At 42.3% G+C, this 27,500-nt stretch overlaps 1 protein-coding gene across 1 annotated transcript in view; it reads right to left on the bottom strand.

Annotated features, from left to right (window-relative positions):
* Positions 1-27,500, bottom strand: part of LOC143291543 (choline O-acetyltransferase-like) — a 102,385-nt gene that overhangs the window by 19,361 nt on the left and 55,524 nt on the right. The window contains exons 4-9 of the mRNA XM_076601481.1: positions 27,033-27,207; positions 25,751-25,928; positions 22,640-22,833; positions 9,351-9,451; positions 6,798-6,926; positions 1,035-1,157 (exon numbers count right to left, since the gene is read on the bottom strand). Of these exons, the coding sequence (XP_076457596.1) occupies positions 1,035-1,157; positions 6,798-6,926; positions 9,351-9,451; positions 22,640-22,833; positions 25,751-25,928; positions 27,033-27,207 (900 nt within the window). The remainder of the gene's footprint in view (positions 1-1,034; positions 1,158-6,797; positions 6,927-9,350; positions 9,452-22,639; positions 22,834-25,750; positions 25,929-27,032; positions 27,208-27,500) is intronic.

Genomic DNA, 27,500 nt, shown 5'->3' on the forward strand with positions numbered 1-27,500 from the left:
ATGGGTCTGTGTAGAGGAGAAGAGAGGACTGGCCGTACTGAGTGAGTTAAAAAGAAGTGTGTGTTTGCCCTGGTACGTATACGTATACCGCTTCAGTCTGGGCAATAAACAAGAACAAAGAATAAAAGAGCATATCTTGTGTCAATTGTTCTCTCTCTGTTCATTACAATATCTATACTTTTGACTCCTCTCATTTCTGTGCCGTTCCTTTACCTATCTGTATTTCTTAAAAAAAAAAAAGAAAAGAAAAAAGAAAAAAAAGGTGGAGATCTGTGCTCTGAAGTTCGGCTGGCTGACCAGGCATTCTTTCATCTTACTGTCAGCTCTTCTTCTGATCAATTTCTTACATATTTTTGTTTTGTTTATGTCTTGTCATGTTTGTGGTAATTATTCCAAATATGGAAAAGAAAAATCGTTGTACTCTTTGATTTCCTTGGAGTTCTGGTTCGGTGTTAGACAAACGAAAACGAACGAACGAACCAACTAACAAACAAACGGATAAAAGTGGACGAAGTGTGAAACGAACAAATGAGCAAGAAACAAGCAAAACAGCAGCAGCAGCAACAACAAAAACAACAACAAAAATATATATCGAAGGCCTAAATCCTTCACAGAGCAACAATGTTATGAAAGCAGCGAGATTGTTGCCTTAACGTTTTGTTTAATCTTCATTCTATTCGTGATGAGTTGATGTTGATGACTATGACGTGCACGATAATGACGATAAGAATTATGTTGGTCATGGCTATAACTATGACGGTATTTACGACAATAATGACGATGATAAACATCAACAGCAACAACAACAAAACACTAGAAGGCAACCATAAAGAACTAATGCTGATTCGGGATATTTTGAAGTTAACCGGCCTGTTAATTCTGATGTTCATGAAAATGATAACTAATATGCTGCTAACGAATTATGCTACTGCTGCTGCTCCTCCTTCTTATACTACTACTACTACTACTGATAATGATGACAGCAAAGATAACCGCGATGACGACTATAACAAAGATGAAAGAAAACAACGAACTTGTAGTAAGTCATTTGAAGAGCCAGTTGAATGTAGGCGTCAGGACTGACACCTTCACGTTTGGCAAAATCACGGCCGTATTCCTCGAAGTTCAGGCAATGTAGGTCAAAGTCGTCAATAAGCCTGAAAAGCAAAGTAAAAGATTTTAACTGATGAACACACACACACACACACACACACACACACACACACACACACATGCACGCAGGCAAGCGCACACTCACACATAAGCTTGCACATGACCCATGATTTGAATGCCATTTGGTCTTGTGAAGCTACCACTCTAATATTTCTGCACAATGTCTAACGCAATAACAGACTTGAAAAATCAAACTCGCAAAAGTATTTTGCAACAGGCCCAAGAGTGCTAAGAGCGCAAAATCTTGATTTATTATTCACCTAAAATGCACGTGTTTCCTACTAACCAAGAACGAATCTGATTCAGATAATCACATCAAACCTCACAAAACAAAGTGAGTCTATGTTTTAATCCGGTGTTCGGTTGTCTTTCTCTGTGTGTGTCCGTGGTAATCTTTAGCATTGCCATTTTCTCTGCAAATACTTTGTCAGTTGACACCAAATTTGGCATAAAAATAGGAAAAATTCAGTTTTTTCCAGTCATCTTGTTTAAAACAATATTGCACCTCTGGGATGGGCACAAAAAAAAAGAAGCCAAATTATATGCAAACTGAATTTACTGTTAGATTCATAATTTTTTTTATTCTCTAAACTTGGCATTTTGATCTGATATTCGACACAAAATCAAGAGCAGTCATTTTTATCATTTTTTTTGTTCAAACAGGAACTTCTTTTGCTAGCATGGAAATTATATTTCTGGTGCATGTCTTAGCTGCAGATAGTAAAAAAAGAGAGAAATTAATCTGTAATTAATGCTAGGGGGTTAATTTGCTTTAAACTGATCTTTCTCATCTAAAACATTACATTCTGAAATTATACTCAATACATAAAAAGCTTCTGTGTTTTACTCTCAGTGTACATGGCTTTCACTATGTTCATTCGCCCAAGTGGTCTTTTTCGGAAAATATTAAAATCAATACTACGAGTGGACTTTATAGACCTATTGGCTGAGCCCTGAAGGTCATGGGCAAAAATCAATTGCGAACACATATTTATGCATATTCAAAGCGCGTGTTCATAATCCTCGCGAACGCGAAGGTCGCCATTTCGTTTGAAGTTGTTGACCTGCCCGTTCAATCCTATCTTCAATCGACAATACACGATAACATGTGATGGAAAGTTGGAGAAGGAGACCGTTAGATATTTATTCAGAGAAAGATTTGTGAACGCCTCATCACTTACTGGATTATGCCCCAAACTGCCATAAAAATATCAACAAAATCAGTCGGAATTCACAGTTAAAAATAAACCATGAGAGTGATGAAACGTAAAAATTCCCAGTCTTGACTTTTCTCAAAATGAAGTCCTTTTCACTTCATACGACGTTTAGAAGTACTTGTACTTGGTTAAAATGTTATTAGTTTAACAAAATACTCAATTTTCATATCAACTGTATCAAGTGTATCACAAGTGAGTCTTGAAGGCCTTGCCTCATATGTTTTGTTTTGTTTTGCGCCAATATTTACGGGACATCCTCTCCATTTCTGACCAGCGGCTGCGTAAGGACTGGGAGAAATTCATCGTGTACCTTATGCCTTCTAGGTAAGTACTATTTATCATTGGACCAATAAAAATTGTGCACTTCTTGCAGATTGCTGGAGCAGTTGTGCATTTTTTGCAGACAAGTTTAAGTGTGTGTGTGTGTGTGTGTGTGTGTGTGTGTGTGTGTGTGTGTGTGTGTGTGTGTGTGTGTGTGTTGGTGTCACTTGTTATTGTTGGTTTGCGAATATTTCCTTAATTTATTCATTAATCTTTCATTCGTGAATATTTCTTTCTGTGTTGCTATATTGCATACAGTTTCCGTTATTTCTAATATTTCTTTAAACCGTTCGTTAATCCTTCGTATTTATAATTTTCGTTTGGTTTGTTTATCTTCTTAATTCTTGTTTCTTGTATGTGTTTATCGATTTCGTTCTTTTCTTTCTTTCTCTCCATTTTTTTCCCTCTCTTACTTTATCATATTTATCAAGTTAAGTCATCTTCCCCCCCCCCCCTTTTTTTTTTTTACATCACAAGAGAAATTACCCCGCCACGCCTTCTTTTTTTTCTCTCTGTCTCCCTAACTCCCTGTTTTTCTAGAAGAGGAAAAACTAGATTAATGATTAAAACAAAAATTTCGCTTCTAATCAAGCGTGAACTAGTCTGCTGGTGCAGACAGGGCCCTAAGCTAAGCCAGGGAGGGATATGGGAGGAGGAACAGACGAGCTAGAGAAGGGCTAACAAGAACCCCCACATCCGTCCCCTCCCCCTCACCTCCCCCCCCCCGATACACACCCTACCCCCACCCCACCCACACGCCATTTCACCCCGTTCCCCCCCCCACCCTTACCCACCTCCCGCCCCCCAACCTCTCACCCCTAAAACTTTCTGAAGCTAACCCGAGGCGCTCGACGCCCCGCAAGTCTGCATCCAACTCAGCGAAAATCGGGACAGGGGTGGGTTGGAAGGCAGGGGGGGTGGGGATGGTAAGGGGGCGGAATAGGAGAGGAGGAGGAGGAGGAGAGAGGAAGGCAAGGGTAGAGGCGGGGAGGATGGGGGGGGGGGGGGGGCGGAGGCGGGGAGGGGAGGTGGTGGTGGTGGTGAGAGAGCCTTAGTCCCGTGGGGTGGGAGCGCTATGAACAATTACTTTAGATACTTTGCCCGACTCCCGAAGGGAGCCCCTGGGGAAATTCACCGCTGTTTTCGCTGCCTATTACCCCCCGCCGCCCGCCCGCCCTGCCAAATCAGGGCTGGGGGTCCCTAAACGGCTAAGTGGTCTAAATGACAAGTACTTAGAAGTGGGAAGCTGCCTGCCCGCCTTGAAAAAAAAAAAAAGAAAAAAAAAAAGAAAAAAAGAAAAAAAAAGAGGGTGGGCTGGGAGTAAGGGGACAGCAAGAAATGTTTTTTGGGGGATGGTGGTGGGGATTTGTTGCTGAAATGGAGTGAAGGATGGTGAAAGGAATGGGGGGTGGGGTGGTGGTGATGTGTTGGGAAAGGGGGGGGATGCTAAATTGCTTGCTGCCCGGCAAAGAAAATCAGAGGGGGGCAGGGGGAAGGGGAGGTAGGGAGGGAGGAAGGGTGGGGTGGGGGAGGGGGGAAGGGGAAGAAAGCTGCCGACGATAGCTGTCGCGCGTGCGGCCCTGCTTGATTAATTATGCACCTAGTGCCAGGGAAATAAGCCAATTTGCAGCTTGCTAGGCCGACTAGCGAAAATCTCTTTAATCGTTACGCAGCCTTATTTGATTTCATGGGGGGAAAAAGTGTGGTCTGGGGGGGGCCTTTGATCTCTGCCGCCACTCCATCACGGGACGGTCGGCCATATTGGGAGGGGGAAGGCAAGGCCAGAGAGAGAAAGAGAGAAAGGGGGGGGTGGGGGGGAGGGGGGGCGGAGAGAAGGAGAAAGAGAGAAAGAGAGAGGGGGAATAAAGAGACAGGGAGAGATAGAGCAGGAAAGGGGGAGAAAGAGAGAGAAAGGGGAAAGAAAGAGACGGGAAGAAAGTGGGAGAGTGAGAGCGGGAAAGAGAGTGAGCAAGGACTTCCTCCACGCCTATTCCTTGCCCCCCCTATCCTCCCCGATCGATGGGTGTAATCTTGAGGCGAAGCGCGAGCCCTAATTGGATTTGACTTGAATGGCCCCCATAAGACGCTGGGTTACGGGCCTTTATCGACTCTCCTGCCCGAGAAGATGAGAAGTCTGGAGTCGGGAAGAAAGTGGGGAAATGGCCGCTGCCTGGCAAGAAACGGAGAGAGGGCGAGAGAAAGTGGAAGTGGAAGGGAACCCGAGAAGCCAGCCTCCCAAAACATGCATCGCATGCAGGCAGCGAGAAAGAGGGGGGAAATGAAGGAAGGGTGAGAGATGGGGTTGGGTGGAAGGGGGTCAGGGGCGTGGGGGATGGGGGTGGGGGTGGGGGGTAGAAAGAGGACTTGGCTTGTCTCTGTTGATATTTAGTGTCCAAATATTGACGCCGGAGTATTGGATGGCGCGATCAGGGGAGGCTGACGTCTCCCAGACTCTTGTCCATGCCAGACTCTGGTTTCCCATCGCAATGGAAGGGAGTGGTAGGGAGGGGTGAGGATGGGTGGGGGAATCTCTCCTTCGGGTCCTCTAGCTTGTCGAAAACCCTCTTCACCCTGCCAGGGTCCCCGAGACTTTATTGCCTTTTGCCCTGCCTTGCCAGCCTGTTTGGAGTACCGTCCGGCCCAGGCACTCTGGCTGGCCTGAGAGAAGATCTTCTGACGTGTGGACAGCTCGCTCACACACTCTCACTCTTGCTGCCCGCCTCAATCAAGCTGTTACCGTCGTGCTCAGTGCCTGACATGGGGGTGGGGGGTGGGGGGGGGGGGGGGGTAGGGAGCTGCTGTTAGAAACCCCACTCTTGATCGTCTTCGTTGACAGGACTTTCGCGGTCTTTAAAGAACATGCAAGCGTGAGTCCACATACTGGGGCCTTGATGGACGAGTTTTTTAAAAATTAAAAAAAAATTATTTTTATTTTTTATTTATTTTTTTTTTTAAGGAGAAATCAGTGGATGCCTAAAAGTTCTGCTTGATGGACGAGTTGATTTGCTTGATATAAGTCTGTGACTTGTTTTTTGTTTTGTTTTTCTTGTTTTGTTTTGTTTTGCTCTGTCAGCCACGTCCGCTAATTCGTTCGATTTGAGTTCTCGTTTTTTTCTTACTGTTTATCTATCTGTCTTCATCTTGCACAGAACGAAGGAAGAGGAGAAGAAAGGAGTAAATCAACGAACCAGCTAGTCAATCAGTCAAGTTTAATTCAATCAATCAAACGGTAAATGAACGGAACAATGAATGAACAAACAAACAAACCAGCAGACAGGCAAGCCAGCTACAGTATCATGAATGCATAGAAAGAATGGATTAGATATTGTTTAGCAGTAGACACGAAATCAATCAGAATGTCATAAAATCAACATGATGCAACGAAAAATGAACTACACCACGACAAACGTTTCCTATTGTTCTGAACGCTCAGCTGCTTCTCTGTGACTTAAAAAAAAAAAAATTAAAATGAAGAAATGAATAAGAAACGAAACAGTGGCAATTCCGACAACAATAATCTTTCAAAGTGATGGATGATAATTATTTTAAATGCGCGAAGCTGTCAAATGCGAACTTTCAAAAAGAAGGAGAATACACAAAAGGGGAGGGAGGATGTGAGGATGGAAGATAAGAAAGACGAAAAGAAGGGATGCAGAACAGAAGAAGAAAATGAAGAAGAAGAAGATTGAATTGAATTGAATCTTTAATGGGTAAAGAATTAGGCACAGTAAAGGCCTTTTTACAAAATACAAAAGAAGAAGAAGAAGAAGAAGAAGAAGAAGAAGAAGAAGAAAAGGAGGAGGAGGAGGTAGAGGAGGTGGAAGAAGAAAATTAGACAAATCAGAATGCTAAAAAAAAGAAATGGAAAGACGGTGAAGGAAAAGAAGATAAAAAGCTATCAGGACAGAAAGACAAGAAGAAGAAGAAGAAGAAGAAGAAGAAGAAGAAGAAGAAGAAGAAGGTGATAAAAAAGAGAAAAAATCAAAAACAATGTTGACAAGAAAATAAGTGAAGAAAGGAAGCATAAAAAATAGGAATAAAACGGACACACAAATCACACAACAATTGAACATTTGTTCTCCTCACGTGTCGATATGTTCCGAGGCGTGCTTGAGATCACTGAGCGTTTCTGACGTCATGGTCCAGCGAAGTCTGCGCGGTTCTGGTAACTGGCGCGTTTCCTGCTGATTGGATAATCTGGACTCATGGCGCGATCTTTGGCCAGTGGATGTGGATGGCCATCAAAGATTTGACGAAGCACGAGGATGTGGAGAAGGAAGAGGGAGGAAGAGAAGGAACAGCAAGAAGGCAGGGAGGAGGGGGGTGAGGTGGGGGTGGAGGTCAAGGGGGGGGGGGGGGAGAAAGACATGCTGTTAGTTTGAGACAGGAAACCAACTTGTGAGTTAGTCTGAATTTAGGTTCCACAATATTACAACGATTTTTTTTAACTATCAGATTAAGTTTTTCCGATGACGAAATGATAATATTTATTCTCGTGACGATGTCACTGACAATGGCATGTCTTTTGATAACGATGAAGATGATAGTATGTCATACTGGTGGCAATGCGAAAGGCTAGAGGATGAAGATACAGATACTGTAATGATTAGAACTGCCACTCTGTTCTTTCAAACACAAAGCCAGTTGCTGAACACACACACACACACACACACACACACACACACACACACACACACACACACACACACACACACACACACACACACACACACACACACACACACACACACACACACACACACACACACACACACACACACACACACAATCACGTACTCAATCTTTAATCAGAATGTTTTTTGAAGCCAAGTACACAACGAATCATACCTTGCGACACTTTTTGGTGAATGAATCACAAGTCATTATTTTGAAGAAAGATCACAAATCAAATGTTAAAACTTTGAACAAACTATTAATGAAAAAACAAAAAACAAACCAAATCCGAGTTTGTTAGATATAACATCTGACATCCATTTCAAACTTAAGGTGAAAAAACAAAACCCAAACCAAATCCGAGTTTGTTAGATATAACATCTGACATCCATTTCAAACTTAAGGTGAAAAAACAAAACCCAAACCAAATCCGAGTTTGTTAGATATAACATCTGACATCCATTTCAAACTTAAGGTGAAAAAACAAAACCCAAACCAAATCCGAGTTTGTTAGATATAACATCTGACATCCATTTCAAACTTAAGGTGAAAAAACAAAACCCAAACCAAATCCGAGTTTGTTAGATATAACATCTGACATTCATTTTCGTTTAATGAATCGCTTAATGAATAGGGTTAAGCGGAAACTGCGGGTCTATACTAGAAGTGATTTCACCACACAAATATAACGATGATGATGAGGAGGATAGTTGCAATGATGCCGATAGGATGACCAAACAACTTGAAAATATTAAAAATATCGACGGGGAAAGCTTGACACTGCTTTATTGAACTGATACAACCACTTAACCACCTGATTTCAACTTAATATGGTTATGAATCAGGAAGTCAGAAAACGTAACGCCAGTAATTGACACAGTTTATTAAAACAAATAAAAAGGAACAATGTGGATATCACTATGAGGCTAATCGATTCCGAAAAGATCACCCAAACTAATCTGACATCAATGTACAATAGCATACTTTAAAACGAACTGATTACGAGGCAAGTCCAGACTGCCAAAATGAGAAGACCAGTGCGTCGCGTTTGAAGACAAAGCCAGACGGAAAAGAGCTGCGACAAAATAATGGAAATGCAGGACATAAATTGTCCACTTAAGAACAGCGGTGCGACAAACCTGACCGATGAGTACAGGATATGGCTTTGTTAAAACAAGATCAGTCCCACGCCAACGCAGGACATGGAGTCGACCAACCCAGAAGATCCATGCCTCTAAACTGACCCCAGCCGAGGACACAGATTATTATTTTGAGAAGACTGATGAGACAGACCTGACGTGAGGCCTTATTAAACCGAGAAAACGGATGAGACAAAACCGACCCGGGTACGGGACGTTTGGGAAGACTGATGAAACAATTCAGCCGCTTCTTCGGAGAAGACAGATGATCTAAATCTTGTCCAAGCACGGGAAAAGGCATTATTAACCTGGGAAGACCGATAACATAAATCTGACTCAGTAGAGGCAAGGGGTTTGTATCAAACGGAGAAGATGGATGCAACGAGCCAGGCGTTAGCGAAGAGGTAAATGTCACTGAACCGAGAAGACCTATGGAAACAGACCCAACCTCAGCACACGACAGAATCTTGAGGAAGCTGAGACGGTCGAGATAAACCTGACGGAGTTGCAGAACAAATGATTATCAAGATGCAATGATAAGAATACAAACAAAAGATAAAATCGACATCAGAACAGAATATGATAAAGGACTGATGTCTTAGCACCAAAGCCAGCTTCTTCTCCCACCCATTCCGAAAATCAAAACGTATGCGTTCTGGGAAGACATGGTGTTAAATCTTACACATGGACAAGTCATCACAAACATTAACATAAAACTGTAGTGCGTAACTTTGCTCTGTTAGAAATAGACATGCTGTCATAAAACGCTCCCTGATTGACATGCATGAATATTCAGGGAAAGAAACCCAAGGTCATTAATACTCACACAAAGGACAAGGCGTGTTCCACGAGTTGCACGAGTGCGATGCCTTCTGCCACAGAATGCTCGTAGTTCATTCCACAGGCTCCGTCCTCTGACACCACGAACTGCGCATGGAAATTAAGAAAGGAAGAATGTGAAAGAGAAAGAAAGAATGAAGGAAAGCTACAGAAGAAGGAAAGAAAGGAAGTAAGCCAGAAAAAAGGAAGAGTAAAATAGCATATACAAATGGCGAATAAAAAAAGAAAAGAAAAAAAGATGGTTAACAAAGAGAAAAAAATGAGAACGAAATAAATAAATTATCAACAAAAAAAGAAAAGAAAAAAAAAGAGGAATGAAGGAGGAAGGAGGATAGAAAGATAGACAGAATGAAAAGAAAAGGGGAATAGAGAAAGAAAGAAAAGAAGACGAAAGATTTCTGAAGTGATTTTGAGAAAAGCATCATCCAAGCCTCCTCGGATTCACTCGATGAAAAGAATCAGTCATTACGGACCTTATAATTCATGCCCCCGCGAGCATTACAGAAACGTAAAACTGTCACTTGCTCATTAACAGTTTTCGAGTTATCCCCACCCCGCACTGAAGTGAATATGATTTTTTTTCATATAGATATATATATATACATATATATATATATATATATATATATATATATATATATATATATATAGATATATAAGAAATCTGATATTGTTGTTATCAGTTTTAAATTATTTCATTCTTTTTCTTAGTTTCCTCGTAAACAAAGAAAGAAACAAACAAACAATCAAACAAACAGACACACAAACAAAACTAGTTATCACGTGCAAGATCCGTGCGGAACCGATGCCAGACAATAATTATGGAGAAGATTCCAAAGGCAGCCATAGCATGTTTCTTATACTGCACTCTCTTGTTTCTGCAACTGCAGGTTGATCCTACGTCATCGTAATGCTTGTCGCTCAATGGCGGAATCCATGTTGTTGTTCCGCCACTTAACATACGCCAGACGTACCGTTTTTCAAGTGGCAGAAACATAAAGGGACCACACTTCGTGAGGAACAAGACTCTGGGGGTGTAACTGAAGATTCTACCATGCACGCGTCTCAGCAATTCTTTCTTTGTTTCCGCCTCTTTCTTTTTGTCGTCTGTGTCACCGTTTCTTTTTCTCTCTTTGTGAGCGCATCCAAGACGCTCACGTACGTGCTCATCCACACACAGACACACACACACACACACAGACACAGACAGACACAGACACACACACACACACACACACACACATACAGACACACACATCACGAATGCGTGCACAGGTTGAAACTATATTTCACTGTTATTTGACGCTTTCATGTTATACAACATTCCAGAAATCAGTTTCGAAAGTAAAAGATTTAAGAATCTGTTCTTGTTTTACTTTTTTTTTTCAAAAAAACGTCTTTGTTATATTATTATTATTATTATATAAAAAGAAGAACAAAGAAAGAAAGAAAGAAAAAAGAAAAAAAAAGAAAAAGAAAAGAAAAAAAAAAAAGGTTTGCACAATAAGCTGAGCCGGTGTCTAAATGCCATGGTATGTAAGACAGCCAAGGAAGCCATCATACGTTTTCTTGCACATCTGTTCCTACGACTAATGATCCTCGGTCGTAAAGCCAGCCTCTCAATGCCCAAGTCAATCTCTTTCAGCCACAGAACACACGCCAGACGTACGGTGTTCCTAGTTGCAAGGCTCAAAGGGACCACACTTCGACGGAAACCAGCCTCTGGGGTGTAGTGAAGGTTCCGCCACACACTTAATTGTCTCAGCAGTTCTGTGTTTCCGCCTCTCTCTCTCTCTCTCTCTCTCTCTCTCTCTCTCTCTCTCTCTCTCTCTTTCTCTCTCTCTCTCTCTCTGTGTGTGATGGGAGCTGCGATACGTAGAAATGTGTGTGTGTGTGTGTGTGTGTGTGTGTGTGTGTGTGTGTGTGTGTGTGTGTGTGTGTGTGTGTGTGTGTGTGTGTGTGTGTGTGTGTGTGTGTGTGTGTGTGTTTATTATGTATTTGTTTATTCAATTATTATCAGTATCATTGTCATTCATAATATTCCTTTTAATTCAATTTATTTCAATCTAGTTTAATTTCATAATTTTTTAAAAGCTTTTTTATTTTCCCATTTTTATGACATATGGACAATTGACATGAAGACATAAATGAATAAATACATATACTGGGAAAAGAGAAAAGACAAATCTGACAAAAACATAGTAACAATAGGAAAATAAAACAAAAATAAACAACAACATAAAAAAACAAAACAACAACAACAACAAACAAACAAAAAACAAAAACAAAAACAACCCCCCCAAAAACAAACAAACAAACAAACAACAACAACAACAACAAAACCCACACATATAATTGACATACACATATAACATTCTAAGCAAAAATAACTGAGAATGTTTGAATAAGTCAATTTAAAAAAGTCTTCAAAAAAAGTAATAGATATCCATATCCCTACTTATCAACTTGCACCATTTTTTCAACATCTAACTTAGTTGTGTTTTTATTTCCATACATGATTTGAAATATTGTTTTTATATGTTGTTTCTAATTAAAGGTAAGTATGGAAACCATTTTATTTTGAAGCTGTGTGTTTCACATGCGATCTTAGCGTTATATTCTTCGATTTTGTATCTTGAAACAATGTAATGTTCAAAAGCGTGAATTTTTGGAAGGCATTTATCTAACTTACATTTATATATATACATCTTCCCCAGGAGGATTAATAAATCAAGCACTGAGTCTGTCTTCATATCAGCATTGAAACCAAACAGTATTATACATTCATTGAACTTCAAATTTTCACACACTGTACAGTTTATTTTTAATAGTTCTTCTAGACTTACCCAAAAGCGTTTCGAGTAATGGCATCGCCAGAATATATGTTCAACACTATCTTTTACTTCTAAACAAAAATCACAATCACTACTGTTTACAATTCCCATTTCCTTTAAAACAACATTCGTTCCAATGATTCTATGTAATATACGAAATTGTAGCCACCTTAGTTTTATGTCTTTAATTTTATGAAGTTTGGTATAAGCTTTTACCCAACTAATATTTGTTCCCAGTTTCTCAGACCACTTGTGACAGGATTTCGGGGTTGTATCATCAAATGCTAGAACATCATAGTATCGCTGTGATCCTTTAGGTGTCGAGTATATTATTTTTAATGCCCGTGGTGTATCAGGAAAACTGTGGGTTGTTGGAACATTAAGACCTACCTGTTCCATGTATTTTTTGATTGCTCTTAAGCAATCATTGTACGCCAGAAAATGTACATTCAGTTCATATTTTCCACAAAAATTCGTTTTGTGTAAGAAAGTGTCCATTGTCATTCAGGAAATGCCAAACACAGTATATACCTTTATCAACCCAGTCTCTATGATTTATAGTACTATTTCCAATCTTAAAGTTTTCGTTATAGAAGACTGGTTCTGACAGAAGATCTGATTTAGGTGTAACCTGACATAATGATATACACTGAAAAAAGGAGAAATAATCTGAACTACCGCTCGCGAGCTATAGCGCAGTCTCTCTGCTTGTTGTTCTTTTCTTTTTTCCCCCCTTTGTTCCATTCCTTCTCCCTTCACAGATTCGAGACCAGAGACTATGAATAGAGGAGGAGTTCCTGGTATTGTGTGTGTGTGCGCGTGTGCGCGCGCGTGAGTGCACGTATGCACGTATACGCGGGCGCACCTGTGCTCGTGGATATTAGAGGAAAAATAAACAAACAAACAAAAAAACAAAAAAACAAAAACAAAACAAACAAACTTTCTCGGTTATAGCAAGAAAAGCAAACCCCCCCCCCCCCCCCCAAAAAAAAAAAACCCACAAAAAAAACAAACAAACAAACAAACAAAAAAAAAAAACAAACAAAAAAACCCATACATATACACATACATACATATACATATATATCTATATACACATACATACACATATCTATATATGCATATATGTACACACACACACACACACACACACACACACACACACACACACACACACACACACACACACACACACATATCGTGCGGTAGTTCAAATTCATGACATGCGTGCGTTTGGTTCTTTCTTATAACGAGTGGCAGCACTTGTATATGCGTGAGAGTGTGTGTGTATGCGTGCGCCTGCGTGCGCGCATGTATATTATGGCATGTGCAAATGTCTGTATGAGTGCAGATGAAATTTAGTTAACATTGCAAAAAGCTGTGCCAGCGTCCTCAGCATATTGTCTCGTCAGCATAGCGAACCTTAACCAAACAAACAATAAAGCAATTAATCAATCAAGAAAAACCAGAATCAATTACTGAACCAACCATGCACTTAAGCATACATATAGCATAACAAAACAGTATGCTCAGTTCGAATCACCCACGAACTCCACAAATCTTAGGAAGTAGTAATAATAATAATTATAAAAAGATAATAATATTAATAATAATAAAAAAAATTACATGCCAATCTAAGAAAAAAGTGGAAAGTGTACATAACTTAACATGTAATGTCCATGACAAAATTTTGCACTCTGAAGAAACATTTCGAAGTGACCCCCTTCAGTAAAATAATAATAATAATAATAATAATAATAATAATAATAATAAGAAGAAGAAGAAGAAGAAGAAGAAGAAGAAGAAGAAGAAGAAGAAGAAGAAGAAGAACAAAATAATAATAAAATAAACCGTATACATAGCATCAAACGTCCATGACAAAAAATTTTGCACTCTAAAGAAGCATTTTGAAGTGACATCTTACAGTTAGTTAATGGTCCAGCTGGAAAAAGCAAACAGTTTAATTTCATAATGCTATGATATAGTAGTAGTAGTAGTAGTAGTAGTAGTAGTGGTAGTAGTAGTAATGATAATAATAATAATTATTATTATCATAATCATCACCATTACTATCGTTTTTGTTGTTGTTGTTGTTATATTTAATCTATTATTATTATTATTTATTCATTTCCCCCAGGGCCTGACTAACCGCGTTGGGTTACGCTATTGGTCAGGCATCTGCTTGGCTAATGTGGTGTAGCGTATAATATGGGTTTGTCCGAACGCAGTGACGCCTCCTTGAGCAACTGAACTGAATTGAACTGAGCTTTTCCACGACTTTGAAAAGTTTGGATGACGACATGGCTTGACGCTGTTGGCCAACCCTCTCGAACCCCCCACCCCCCCCCACCCAATTCCGTGCACTAACAAAGCAGTTCCATGAATTGATTTAAAGGGATGCGCCTCGATGAGCATAACCACACCGCCCCCCCCCACACCCCCTCGTTAATGTCAGTGTGTGTGGGTGGGCAAACAGGTCTTGAGGGCACTGTATTATTCGTAGGTTTTTGTGATTGCTTCTGCCTGATAGGAAATCACAGAGAATTCGAACTGATTTAATGTGGCCAGTCTGCGGGATGGCGAGGTCATCTTGATCTTCCTTTTCCCCCGTGGCTGTGATTGATTTTCTCTCGAAGTTTCTTGCTTTTTCTTTATATTATGTGTGTTGAGTTTCTGATCTAAACAGATATGTATAAGAATGAAGGTGTTATTTAATATGATTCGATGGACCCTGTGCATGTGTATGTTTGTGTGTTTGTCTCTCTCTCTCTCTCTGTATGTGAGTGTGTGTGTGTGTGTGTGTGTGTGTGTGTGTGTGTGTGTGTGTGTGTGCGCGCGCGCGAGTGTATGTGTGTGAGAGAGACAGATAGAGAGTGAAAACCAGACACAACAGATGAAAAGGTGCTAAGCTGCTAGTCTGACCCGACGCCTGATACCAACCACACACATCGAGAATCCCAGGTCCCTTACCAGCTATGGCCTTCAACAAACAAGCTCTCAGCTATAAAGCTCCCCCTACTCACTGTCCGAATCCATCTGCGCCGGCCGACCACAGACCATGCACACTCCTGCAGACAGTAAAAGGACCCCCCGCACACCCCTCCCCCCGCCCCCACCACTCCTCACATCAAATCCAATGAGTCCATGGGGGCTCCTATCGGTCACGACACAGGACTCAGTTTCTTTTGTTTTTTGTTTTTTTGTTTGCTTTGAGCGCAGATACCAAAATGCACCGTGTGAGTCGTTTTTTTTTGTGAACTGGCAGAAGAAAGGAGTAGTGCTGGACACGGTCATACAATGCCTTATTTGCCACGAAGAAAGGAGACCGAGAGAGAGAGAAAGAGAGAGGGAGGGGGGAGGGAGAGAGAGAGAGGCAGAGAGGGAGAGAGAGAGAGAGGCAGAGAGAGAGAGAGAGAGGTAGAGAGGGAGAGAGAGAGAAGGAGGGAGAGAGAGAGACAGAGAGAGAGAGAGACAGAGACAGAGAGGGAGGTAGAGAGAGAGAAGGGGAGGGAGAGAGAGGGAGAGAGGGACGGGAGGGAGAGAGAGAGACACACAAGGGGAGAGAGAGAGAGGGAGAGAGAGGGGGAGGGAGAGAGAGAGGGAGAGAAAGAGAGGGAGAGAGAGAGAGAGATGGAGGGAGAGAGAGAGAGGGAGGGAGAGAGGGGGAGAGAGAGAGGGGAGAGAGAGAGGGAGGGAGAGAGAGGGAGGGAGAGAGAGAGAGAGGGAGGGAGAGAGAGGGAGGGAAAGAGAGAGAGTGAAGGAGAGAGTGAGAGGGAGAGACAGGGAGAGAGAGAGAGAAGGAGGGAGAGAGAGGGAGAGAGAGAGAGAGGGAGGGAGAGATAGAGAGAGGGAGAGAGAGAGAGGCGTGGAGGAGGGTCGAGCAGCAGGATGTGAAGGAGACAGGGTGGGAGGAGGGACGGTGTGTTCCGTTGGTGGCGGCACTGATCTATTTTTATTGGTCGGATCGGTCCGGGAAGCGAGGGATTACGACTCTGGAAGCAATGATTCTCTGGAGAGTCATGTCCGTGGCGCTAGGGATCAGTCGGAGCGGAAGACAAACAGCCTCTATGTTCCATCCCAGTCTGTTGCCACCCCTAATCCCCCTTACCCTACCCTTATTATCCCCCTCCACTGTCCTTCCCAACTGCCGTTCTGATTGAAGATTTCAAATCATTTCATGCACGCGCGTGAGTGAGTGTTTGGACAAAACTTCAAGTGCCAGAAAAGTCTTCCCCTCTTTTTCCTAGACAGATATATAACAATTAAATTTTAACGATCACAAACAAACAGAACCAAAGATGAAACAATATATATGTTGGATTGCATTTTGTCGCAACAGATTTCTCTGTGGGAACTGCTTTCTATGAAGAAAGCATATATCCATAGTGTAGCACCACCAATTTTTCAACTGTGTGCGTTGATAATGCCTTTCATGCATCGATTGAAAAGACAGCTTCACAGCCAACCGCTATTACCGCTACGGCGTGGACAAAATAGTCAAGGGCAATGGATTATCCACTGCCTGATTGGTGCTAGCTGAGAAGAAATCAGAGATGATTTAAAAAGATTTAGTGAGGCCAGTTTGTAAAACGTAAAGGTAATCATAATCTTCTTTCACAATTATTCTTTCCTTCGTGATATATATATACGAGGGTCATTCAATAAATAAGGTGAATTTTTCGGTATAAGGACTTCTAATACAGATAGAAGCTTACTTTTTTTTCCAACGTAGTCTCCCAGCACTGTCACACACTTTTCCCATCTGTGCACAAGCTTCCGTATTCCCTCAGCGTAAAAATCTTTGGACTGATGTCTCAGCCAGTCGCTCACAACACTTTTGACTTCATCGGCACACACCGGCAGCTGACCTTCGAGTAGCCAAGGTCATCATGGACAATTTTGTGTGCTGTCCCAACAGATAAGCTCAAAGTCCTTGCAATGTCATCCACTGTCACCCTTCTGTCAGACTGAATGAGGTCATTGACTGATTCGATCACCTCAGGAGACCTCACTTCTGTAGGCCTTCCAGGCCTGTCTTCATCCTCAACACTGCTCCGTCCTTCTTTAAACAATTTAGCCCACTTGTAGACATTTTTTCGGCTGAAACATGTGGCACCATACACAGTTGACATTCTCCTATGAATTTCAACTGGTTTGCACCCTTCAGCAACCAAAAACTTGATAACTGACCGCTGTTCAATCCTGGAGCATGCTTCTTGGTCGGCCATCTTTGTTAATCGCCAAAACTCTCAAAGTTTTTTTTAATCTGCAAAACAAATTAAATCCATGTGAAAAAGAATTAAAAAAAGAAAAGAAAAAAAGTAAGCTTCTATCTGTATTAGAAGTCCTTATACCGAAAAATTCACCTTCTTTATTGAATGACCCTCGTATATACATATTATATCTCATGGATGGGGACTGCCTGTTAAAAAAAGAACCTGATAGACAGAAGGAAGAGGTTCTAAAATGTCTGAGCCATCTTCACACACCCTTTGAAATATACGCAATGTATTTTTTATTCAAATGGAAGTTCAGACTCTAAGCACCATAATTTGATTTGTTTTGAAATGGAAGTTCTGGAGGGAGAAGTACAAATTTTGAATCCACTCTCTATTTGTATGTAACGAATGTGTGTGTCACGCGTACGCAAGTCTGTATATGCATGCGCGAGTGTATGCTTCTATAATTATGTTCTGTGCACGTGTATGTGTTGACAAAAGTCAGAGCCAAGAGATGAAAGGGGTAAGCTTCAATGTGACCCGACATCTGCTACCAGACACAGATCGAGAATCCCAAAGGGCACACCCCATGAGCTCCCTACCCAGCATCGTTCTCCGACAACCAACTAGCTCTCAGCCATAAAGCCCGCTCCTCAACGTCCGAATCCATCTGTGCTGGCCAGCCACAGACCAAGCACACTCCCGCAGACAGTAAAGCCTCCCCTGCTCCCCCCCACCCCCTCCACACGTCAAATCCAATGAGTCCATGGTGGCTCCTAAAGGCCACGACACAGGGCCTCGTTTTTTTGTGTGTGCAGGCATCAGAATGCACCGAGGGCGTCGTTTGTGTGAACTGATGCAAGAAAGGAACCTTGCTGAACACGGCCGTAAAGCGGCTTGTTAGGCACGACGACAAACGGATCCAGAGAGAGAGAGAGAGAGAGAGACAGAGACAGACAGACAGAGAGAGAGAGAGAGAGAGAGAGAGAGAGAGAGAGAAGGGCTATGGCTGGTGGGGGAGGCTGGAGATGAGAAGTGATGTGAGTGAGTGTACGGAACGTGAGAGAGACCAGGGTGGTGGGAAGTGGTGTGCACCACTGGTGGCGGCGCAGATCTATCTTTATTGGTGAGACCTGTCCGGGAAGTGAGGGATTACGACTCTGGAAGCAATGGTTCTCTGGAGAGTCATATGCGTGGCCTGAGGGATCAGTCGGAGCGGAAGACAAACACACTGCCGACCTCTCTGCTCCTTCCCAGTCTGTGCTTTCCCATCTGTCCTTCCCTCCACCACCTTCCTTCTCATATCCCAGTCCCATACCCCCCCCCCTCCCCAACCCCACACCCCCCCATCTGTTAACTCTCTCCATACGAACGGCGAAAGAGACGACGTTAACAGCGTTTCACCCCAATTACCATCATCAAAATATTGCAAGCGAAGGCTCTTATACTGAAGACGTGAATGTTGACAAAGAATACCACAATTCTGACGACGGAAGCTAAATGTTGGGTCATTGAGACACCCACTGGACATCCGAGGGGTCTGTGTAGAGGAGAAGAGAGGACTGGCCGTACTGAGTGAGTTAAAATACTGTTTCAGGAGAAGAGTTCAAATCAGTTCATGTATGTATGACTGAGTGTTCGGTCAAAAAAGGTCATGTGTCAGAATATATTTTTTTCTTGCTCTACACTGAAATATCCGTTCAGCCTTTAACAATCACATACCAAATGGATGAAAAATCAAACCTTTTGAAGAAGTGGCAGTGTATCGGCTTGATTTCTTTATGCAGTTTGAGATTACCCAATTAGTGGAAAAGAAGAACAATTCGAGTTGTTTTGTCATATAAATTGAGGTTTCTGAGTTTGATGCATGAGCAGGTTGAAGAAATGATGCTGATATTTCTGCAATTTTCCAGCTAACATAACATTAACCCCATTACTGCCATCTTCATTCCAGTGTCATCAGCTGACATAAACTTACCCCATTATTGTCATCTTCATTCCAGTGTCATCAGTTGACATAACACTTACCCCATTATTGCCCCATTACTGCCATCTTCATTCCAGTGTCATCAGCTGACATAACACTTACCCCATTATTGCCCCATTACTGCCATCTTCATTCCAGTGTCATCAGCTGACATAACACTTACCTCGTTACTGTCATCTTCATTTCAGTGTCATCAGCTGACATAACACTTATCCCAATACTGTCATCTTCATTTCAGTGTCATCAGCTTACCCAATTATCGCCCAGTCATGGCTATCTTCATTCCAATGTCATCAGCTGACATAACACTCACCCCATTATTGCCCCATTACTGTCATCTTCATTCCAGTGTCATCAGCTGACACAACACTTACCCTATCACTGCCATCTTCATTCCAGTGTCATTAGCTGACATAACACTTACCTCGTTACTGTCATCTTCATTCCAGTGTCATCAGCTGACATAACACTTACCCTATCACTGCCATCTTCATTCCAGTGTTATTCCTTCAAAGAGATAAGACCGCATGAAACTATCACACAACAAACCAGCATAGGACAGTGGATCAGACTTGAAAAATTACAGCCTGTAGATTTATTTCTATTTCATTGTGGTGATGTGGGGGTATAGAAGTTGTGTGGACGGAGGGTCTTGTGAGGAAGGTGTGAATTCTGGCGCCGTCCATCTGAACTCGGCTTTTCCCATTCTGTTAAGATAATTCTGCATCTCTGTCATCGTTTCTTTTTTTTATATAACATCGATCGGAAGTGTTCTTTTGGGATGGCCCCTTAATGGAACGGCTTTTCTTTCTCGTTTGTCATCCTCCCTATGCTCGTGTTCCTTCCTGCTGCGTTTAAGTGCACATCTCTTCTTGTCCCTTGTCCCTATTCTTTCTCTCTTTGTCTCTGTCTCTGTCTCCATCTTTATGTGTGTCTCCTCCCTCTCTGTCTATCTGGTTAGCCTGGTTAGCTCAGTCGGACGTGCACCGATCGCGGTCACCAAGCATATAACAAACAAATGAAACAATAAACAAATAAAAAAGATAAGATAAGATAAGATAAAAATAAAGTAAAAAAAAAAAAGACAAAAAAAGACAAGATAATTTAAAAAAAGCATTTTCGCAACCCATCTTGTTGTCGTTCTGGTAGTGCCGGTGTAATGTCCGGTCGCCTCCTCTTACTTGGTGTCGAATGTATTTAACGAAAACCATCATCATTATCTCTCACCCATTGTCTGTCTCTTTTAAAATTTTTTTTTTTTCTTTCTCTTTTTTTTCTTTGTCGCGCGCGCGCGCGCGCGCGCGCGCGTGTGTGTGTGTGTGTGTGTGTGTGCGTGTGTGCGCGCGCGCGCTCGTTATGTATGAGTGTATGTAATCGTGCAAGCTGGTATATCTTTCGTTAACTTATGCGCAAGTGATGTACATCATCTTGCTTTTTGTTATTGTTGTTGTTTTGCTTTTGTCACAACTACAACTCATACTACTTCGTCTGCTGCTGCTGCTGCTGCTACTTGCCGTAACTTATGATGCTGTTGTTGATGATGATGATGATGATGATGATGATGATGATAATATTAATAATAATAATAATAATAATTATTATTATCATCATCTTCAACATCTCTGATATATCTTTTGTTTTACAAGAACTCAGTCACAGAGTCTCCCCCCCCCCACCCCGCCACCCCCCGAAAAAAAAAGAGGCCATTGCATATCGAGTGGTCGTTGAACTGACTGATCGACACACCGAACCACAACTAGAAAAGCACGGCACGGCAGTGCAGGGAAGGGCATGGCAGGGTAGGGCAGGGCAGTGCAGGGCAGGGCAGGGCAGGGCAGGGCAGGGCAGGGACGGACGAAAACACCCAAAGGAAACCGAGCGCACGATCAGCCAACCTTCAAAAGGAAGGAAGGAAGGAAAGGACTCTGCCGCCTCATCATCACACTCCACAAGGCTCCAGAAGGGGCTGCGGAAGGCTAGTGAACGGTCACTGCCGGTCAGTCTTTTGTCTTCAGGAGTGGCGGGGAGAGGGAGGTGAGCTGTGGGAAGTGGGGAGTGGAGAGTATAGGGGCTACGGTATATACAGGATGGATGGATGGATGGTTGGGTTTCTTCAGAGTGAGGTAGGGAAAAGGACACAGGATGAGAGTTCGTTGGTGGGAGGAGGATGAGTGTGTGTGTGTGTGTGTGTGTGTGTGTGTGGTGGGAGGGGACAGAGCTAGAGAGAGAGAGAGAGAGAGAGAGAGAGAGAGAGAGAGAGAGAGAGGAGACGGACGGGCAGAGACAGAGGGAAAGACAACGATTTATGATACCAGAGAGATACAGACAGTCACAGAGGGAGACATATAGACAGATATATATATATATATATATATATATATATATATATAGAGAGAGAGAGAGAGAGAGAGAGAGATAAATGGAGAGACAGAAAGAAAGAGAGAGGAGACAGACAGATAGACAGCCAAAGACACAGAACTTGGTGAAATAATTCAGTGATACACATGTCACATAGAAGCATGGGAGAGGGGGGTGACAGAAACTGAGCCAGAGAGACAGAACTACAGAGTGACGACGAGACAGACAGACAGACAAACAGACAGACAGCCAGACAGCCAGCCAGCCAGACAGACAAACAGACAGCCCCTCAGTTAACGGCACCCTTGCCTGTCCGTCCCCCCCCCTCCCCTGACACTGTCGAATCGCCCAGATGAGACAGCGCAAAATAAAGACTGACACCCCCTCCTTAATTGAATCGGCAGTCCAGGAAATTGTTCATTACCACCTTCTTCTGCTAAACGTCGTGACACAAATAGAGCTTCCCCGTTCGGCCCGCCAGTACCCAGTGAAGACGTCGGCCCACGTCCAAGGATCCAGATATTCCGGGGGACTTCAAAAATTGTCAGGTTTCAGCGTCGTGGGAATCATCTGTGGAATTTCAATTCGGGTCGACCGACATGCGTGTTACTAGTAACTGCGCGCAAAGTCATTAGTGGAGTCCTAGTTTTGCCTACTTTTTTTTCTCTCTCTCCAAGATTCACTTTCTTGGTATTAAACGATGTACAGAATGAATTTCTATATAGTAGTCTCCCTTCACCACACACACACACACACACACACACACACACACACACACACACACACACATTCATCCGTGCTCGAAAGCGCGCGCGGACACACGCACTCCCACAGCCAGACACATAGACACCTTACAGTCCTCACACCCCCAACCTACCTGTATGGTTTTGTCAAACCAACGGTTGCGGGTGTTGCTGACCGTGCCCTGCCCGTGGAGCATCTGATGGGCCACGTCCACCAGCCCGTCCTCCCCGCCCTCAGCCATCATGGGGGTCGGCACCGCCGCCTTGTCCAGGCACAGGATGAACAGCGAGTTCTCGATCACGTCCAGGTTGTCCGCGTTTATCATTTCTGATATGGAAAAGAAAAGAGAGATAAAAAAACAAACAAACAAACATAGGGCTATTGAAAACTGTGGTTGCTGAAGATGCTGAGCATAAACTTCGCATGTATCATTTCTGATATGGAAAAGAAAAAAAAAAAGAAAAAGAAAAGAAAAGAAAAGAAAGAAAGAAAAAACCCAGGAAAAGACAAACACCTTTGGGTTTGTAAAATTTTGGTTCATGAAGATGTTGAACTTAGTTTCAGTTTCAGTTTCACTTTCTCAAGGAGGCGTCACTGCGTTCGGACAAATCCATACACGCTACACCACATCTGTTGAGCAAATGCCTGACCAGCAGCATAACCCAACGTGCTTAGTCAGGCCTTGAGTGCATGCTTACATATATTTGTGTACCTATGAAAGTGGATTTCATTTTACGTAATTTCGCCAGAGGACAACACTCTCGTTGCCATGGGTTCTTTTTCAGTGCGCCAAGTGCGTGCTGCACACGGGACCTCGGTTTATCGTCTCATCCGAAAGACTAGACGCTCAGTTTGATTTTCCAGTCAAACTTAGGAGAAAGGGCGAGAGCGGGATTCGAACCCACACCCTCACGGACTCTCTGTATTGGCAGCTGAGCGTCTTAACCATTCTGCCACCTTCCTCCTTGAACTTAAACTTCGCATTTATCATTTCTGATATGGAAAAGAAAAACGGAGAGAGAAAAACACCTCCATAGGACGACTGCAAATTTTTGGTAGATAAAGATGCTGAACTTCAAACTGCTCAAGCCAGTAATGGTCAGAAAACAAAAGCAGCAGGAAGAAGAAGACTGCTGAAGGCTACGGTAGTGGCAAGAAGACCATACTGGGAGCTACTGCCTGCAATAGAGACAGTAGCAAGCATCAGCAACAGTAGCGGACCGGCAACTGGAAGTGAAAGCGTAGCAGCAGCAGCAGCAGCAGTAGCAGCAGCAGCAGAAGCTGTAATACTAAGTCTTAGTCGAAGAACAAGAAAATGTTAATAAAAATAAAAAGTGGACATTGTATATACTTGTAAGAAGCATACAACACAGACAAAGGATACAAATGTTATCAACAAATAATTTCTGTGCAGCAAGAATTCTTTCATATGTTTATCTTCTTACGGACTGCACTGAACACCAGGATGAGAGAGAGAGAGAGAGAGAGAGAGAGAGAGAGAGAGAGAGAGAGAGAGAGAGAAGAAGAAGAAGAAGAAGAAGAAGAAGAGAAAGCAATTGACATCAAAATACTGTGTTACTTGGCGAAAAAAATGGTCGAACACGATAACTGAATAGAAATGAATAAAATTAAACAATCAAACAAACAAAAAAACCCAACCAAACAGACAACCCCCCCAAAAAAACAAAACAAAACAAAAACAAACAAACAATCAAAAAAAAAAACAACAAAAAAATCCCCAGAAAAGATGGAATATGAATCAAGATTTAATTTCCCTTTATCCCCAACAAGGGCATGGAACAACACAAGGACTAACAAAAGAAAGTATTAAAAAAAAAAAAAAAAAAAAAAAAAAAATCAGGGACGCACATCACACGTCTACGTAATTGAACCCCAGTTCCAATCAGATAGATTGCAGCTAGCTAGTTCCAAAGTCCCGGTATTGTCTAAGCTCATGTCACACTACAATCGATAGATGTTACATGATCCCACAGATAAGTAAAACAAAACTTCCCTCGAAATAATTCCTCCCACTTTGAGAAGCCGTCAGGCCTAGCCCAAATCTGCCGAGGGGGCAAAAAAATGATTAACCTTCCCAGGGCTTAAAAAAGAAGAAGAAGAAAAGAAGAAGAAGAAAAAGAAAGAAAAAAAGAAAGAAAGAGGGGGATGTGTTCGGATCACGAGCCGCCAATCAAATCGCTTGAGGTCACGTGGGCCATGTCAATTGTCATGCTAATTTGTTCTTCTGGGCCTGAAGTCGGGGAAAGATGTCCTCGATATATACTAATGGCTGCCAGATCTTGTTGGAAGACAGGAAAGAAGTGAAGCTTTTGCCTTGTGGTAACTTTGAATAATCAATAGATTTTGTTGTTGTTTTTTGTGGTGCCAAAAACCTCTATTCTTTGCTTCTTTTCTTCATTTTTTATCATCTTTTTTTTTATAAAGTGTGAAACGGAGTTGAGGGAAGTGACAGGGGCGCTAAGATGGTGGAAGACAAGCCGGTGTTGTGGACTCGACACGAGTAATCAAGCGTGACGATAGGCTCATCTGCCGAAGGGGTTGACAGGCAAGTCACAAAGTTCGCGAAAGGTCATTGCGTTGTGTGTTCGAGTGTCTTTGAGTTTTGTGTCGCAACAACTATAGTTCTCCAGTAACATTGAATATAACTGGGCACGAAAGGAATGAATGGAATCAATTAAATATCCGTTCATGTATCCGACCCCCCCCCCATCCCCCCCTTCTCCCTCGTCCCCCCACTGCTGCTCTCTTTAACACGCAAGCGAACGTTATTCACCAAACTCCACACACCCCTACCACCGCAACCCCTTCTTCCTCCCCATACACTAGCACACACACAGAACCCCCCCCAAAAAAACATTCGTGTCTGAAAAAAGACTGAAGGAGACAGAAAATGGGTTTTCTACGTCTCGATCTGTGACAATTTGATACAAGTACACACACGCACACACACACACACACACACACACACACACACACACACACACACACATATGCACACACAGGGGGATTCAGATCGATTTTGTTAAAAAGAAGGAGACAAGAAAGACCATAACTCCCTATAAAACTTTAAAAGGGTGTGATTTATCAAATATGAAGAGGGATGAGAGAGAGAGAGAGTGTATGTAAAAAAAAAAAAAAAAAAAAAAGAGAGACAGACGGAGACATTGACAAAGACAGTCAACCGGACAGCCCGATAAACAGAAGAAAAAGAAGACAGACTTGCCTTTAGCAAGCCTTGCCCGTGCCTCAGCCCATCGGGAGCGGTGGTTGCTGGTGAGGACGCCCACTGAGGGTGCCCCCACACTGTCCGACTCAGCTGCGGCCGCCACACGGCTCAGCTGGGAGTACAGCTCGCTCTCACTCAGCTTCGCTCCGTCATGTTCCAGGTCCAGCTTGTAGAACTGGAAGCAGGGAATCTTGAATGCCAAAACCGTATACAAGAACCACTGTCTGTGGTCGTATTGTTACATGTTCTCTCATTTACCCTTTTTCTTAAAACCCGATTTCGTGTGTCAGAATGGCTGTACAGTTTGTTTTTTTTGATTGCTTGTTAAACCGCTGAATGAATTTGCTTAGTTCATTTTTAATGTTTTCAATAACTGAAGCAGTGGACATTTTTGTTAATGTCTTTCTTCCTTGCCCCAACAGGGATTTAATGATTCAATTTTCTTGACTCTCTGGGTTTCATAGGATTATGTCAACAAGTATCCGACCTATGCAAGAACCATTGAATGTATATTTATGCCAAAAAAATAGCAGACCAACACAGACCACTGTCTATGTTTGAGGGATTATACCCCAAAGAACCATTGTCTGTGATTGTAGGATTAAGTCAGAAAGTATGAGACCTGTACAAGAACCACTGTTTGTTTTTGTAGAATTATTTTGGATCAAACCCACATGTCAGAATACACATATCTGATGAAAGAAATATACCAACGGCAGTAAAGATTTCATATAAACTCGCAGAGACGTTGGTATGATTTACCCCGATATCTATATTACGTATCTGATTAACATAAAAAGCTGAATAAAAAATGTATCAGACCCCAATTTGACTGGTTTACACCCCTTGTGTATATTGTTTTGGTTTTGTGCAAATCTATTAAAAATGGTTTCCGATATTCTTCCTGTTTGAAGGTCAAAATATATATACTTACATACAGAAGGAGTTGGCATAAGCTTAACCATAACACACACACACACACACACACACACACACACACACACACACACACACACACACAGAAAAAATGTATCTAACAACGAAATAATCTATTTGTGGTTAGAGTTGATCCGAGTAGGAGCCTGATCGAGCATTAAGGAGTCTCAATGGAGATATAACACATTTCAAATTATACATCTATGCATTTCTTGGTTATTGCAGAAGCAAACACTGTATGATAATGTTAACGATAGTGATGATGGTGGCGATAATAGCATCACGTCTTTAAAGGATGGTACCATACCTGAAACATCAACCAATGCCCACCCCCGAAACTGACCTGATCCCTGCAGGCCACAATGATGTAAGGAGGGCGGTTTGCACCCAGGGTGGTCAGCTGAACGTCCTCGGGCACCCCGGGTCTCCTGTAGCTGGACATCATCCTGTAGTGTTGCTCCATGCACAGCGGCTGGCCCTTCTCCATGCCTCGGCACCGCTCCACGGGGATGCTGGCACTGGCGGGCAGAAAACAGGATCTGACTGCTTATATATATATATATATATATATATATATATATATATATATATATATATATATATACTGGTATATACATATATATATATATTTTTTTTAAATTTTATTTTATATATGTCATCTTTATATGTTATGAAATAGAAATACCCTTACAAATCAACTGCCGCTGTAGTACCCTGCTATAGTTAAACGTGTTAAAGCGATATTACTTCCACCGTGGTATGCATAAACTGTGTAGAATTCTGGTATTGATGATGACGATGTTTCTCATTT

The sequence above is a fragment of the Babylonia areolata genome, chromosome 1 (assembly GCF_041734735.1).
Source record: "Babylonia areolata isolate BAREFJ2019XMU chromosome 1, ASM4173473v1, whole genome shotgun sequence".
Classification (NCBI taxonomy): domain Eukaryota; kingdom Metazoa; phylum Mollusca; class Gastropoda; order Neogastropoda; family Buccinidae; genus Babylonia; species Babylonia areolata.